This window comes from Mandrillus leucophaeus, unplaced genomic scaffold (genome assembly GCF_000951045.1).
Source record: "Mandrillus leucophaeus isolate KB7577 unplaced genomic scaffold, Mleu.le_1.0 Scaffold412, whole genome shotgun sequence".
Taxonomy (NCBI): Eukaryota; Metazoa; Chordata; class Mammalia; order Primates; family Cercopithecidae; genus Mandrillus; species Mandrillus leucophaeus.
In genome coordinates this window covers 2,199,891-2,202,291 of record NW_012104388.1, presented here as the reverse complement: position 1 = coordinate 2,202,291, position 2,401 = coordinate 2,199,891, and the positions used below count along the sequence as shown (strand labels likewise).

Genomic DNA, 2,401 nt, shown 5'->3' with positions numbered 1-2,401 from the left:
CTGGGACTACAGGCGCACGCCACCACGCCCGGTTACTTTTTTAAAAATATTTTTAGTAGAGACGGGGTTTCACTGTGTTAGCCAGGATGGTGTCGATCTTCTGACCTCGTGATCTACCTGCCTTGGCCTCCCAAAGTGCTGGGATTACAGGTGTGAGTCATCGTGCTATTTTACTCTAACTTCAAGTTAAGAACTTATAAAAGATAGCTAATTATATTGTAGACAAAGTTAGTTAAAAAGGTTCATTTAAGCTTTCACTATGTCGTAAAGTTCCCTAAAATCATCATTTCTTAACTTTAATTAACAGACTTGCTCTGGGAAATGACTCAAGTAAGGAAAGAAAAAGAAGGGAAAGAAAAGTAAAAGGCAATGTAGAAAGCAATTTTTGGTTTTTCTTTTATCTTGATAATATTTCTGAAATTTCCACCTAGACATTGCTAACTTGGTCATTTATAAAGTAAGAAATGGGAAAGAATAATGGCAAAGCCTAATCTAGGTTCATCCCCCAGCTTGTAATTTATAAGCTATTATAATGTTGGGCAAGTTTTTTTTACTTTCAGTTTCTTCATTTGTGAAATGGGGATAATATTATCTTAGCTTACACATCAGTTTATAAGAATTAAAAGAAATAATGCATAAGTAATAGAATAATATTAGCAAAATTATCATTAAAATATAATAGATAAATAATGTATAAAAATAATGTACAGAAAGAAGAAATAAAATATATAGCATCTAGCAGTGTCTGGCTCACTGGCAGCTTCAATAACTGACTCCCCTTTGCACCAACACATGAGAAAATTTAAGATAAATGTCTGCAGGTTATTCATATGCAAACTTATGTGTATAGGTTTAAAAGTAGGAAAAATACTGAATGAAAATATATTTACATTTAGTTTTTCAAGAGGTTGTCCTAAAGAGTAAATGACATAAGACTGAAGGTGATCTGTGTATTTTTGTTTGGCGTCTTTTTTTTCTGCTTCTAGACATGATATTTTCAATCGAGAAAGAGTTGCGAAAATATGGTGAAAGTTTTCCATCATAACCACATCCCTGGGGGTCTTCTGGCTTTCATTTGCTACTTTCTCCACTAAAACCAAAACAGAAAAAATAAAATAACATCTCTGAGTATGACCATATTTAGCCACAAACATTTATATGATTAATTATTTTTTCATTTGTAAGTTTAAGAATTAAGCACATTTCTGGACTTAATAAAATATATTGTAATGGGACTTTTCAGATCTACCTAATCATCATAAAAAGTTATCCTAAAACAGTCCCATGTGTACATGGAAATTCAGTATATAATAAAAGTAGCATTTCAAATCAATGGGGAAATGATGAATTATTCAAAATGTGTTAGGACAACCAGCTGGACCATTTTAATATATGAAATTTAGGTCCCTATTTTACATCTTGCAGCCAAATTCTGAATTGCTAAATTATTTAAAATATAAAAAGCAAACAAATAAATTAATATAATCATAAGTACTAAAGAAAATATAGCTAATTGAAAAATAATAATTTTGTGATGGGGTGACCTTGCTGAGAATGGCCCAAAATTCAGAAGACTATTAAGGGGAAAGATGAATAAATTGGACATAAAATTTGAAAATTCATGTAAACACACCATACACAAAATCAATGAAATGCAAAATAAAATAGTGAGATAATTTATAGCCTATCAGGTTGACAAAGAATAAAAAGATTGGTAATACCTAGTAACATCCAGCATTTGTACAGTTGTAATGCAACTGCTCATAGCACTAAACTGACATAAGCTTTCTGTATCACAATTTGGGAAAAGACTTGAGATACATAAACCCTTTCACCCAGTAATTCCATTTCTAGTAATTTACCCTAAAGAAATTATTTGACAAGTATACAAAGATACATAAACTAAAAAAACCCTAAATGTTTATTAATAGAAGATTTGGTAAATGGATAATGACATATGGATGACTATGTAATCGTTAAAAATGATTTTGTTTATCTATATTAACTAACAAGGAAAGGTACTAAGATTACATAGAGTCCAGCAGCTTCAAAAATAGTGTGTCAGATATGATAACATTTTTATATTAAAGAAAACACACACACACAATATGCACATATATAGAAGAGAGGGACAGGGAATTGAAAAGTTTGGAAGAATAAAAATTTAACATTATCTCTGTACAATAAGATTAAAAATGATCTTTCTTCCTGATTTGAAAATTCTATTTGCTGATTTTTGGGGATAAATAGTTACGTTTCAGGTCTTGTACTGGCTAGCACTTCAATAACAATGCTAAATAATAAAGGATCTAACAATATTTCTGCTTTAAATTGATTTCAGAGGGAATGTCTCTACTGTTGCAGTTAAGTGTCATGTAAGCTTTAGGCCTGAGATAGATTT

The 2,401-nt window shown here is 30.7% G+C and overlaps 1 protein-coding gene across 4 annotated transcripts in view; it reads right to left on the bottom strand.

The window, feature by feature from the left end:
- LOC105548478 (exocyst complex component 1) overlaps positions 1-2,401 on the bottom strand; it is a 59,173-nt gene that overhangs the window by 4,177 nt on the left and 52,595 nt on the right. For all 4 annotated transcript variants that reach the window (XM_011992503.1, XM_011992504.1, XM_011992505.1 and 1 more), the window contains one exon: positions 891-1,090. In XM_011992503.1, the coding sequence (XP_011847893.1) occupies positions 891-1,090 (200 nt within the window). The remainder of the gene's footprint in view (positions 1-890; positions 1,091-2,401) is intronic.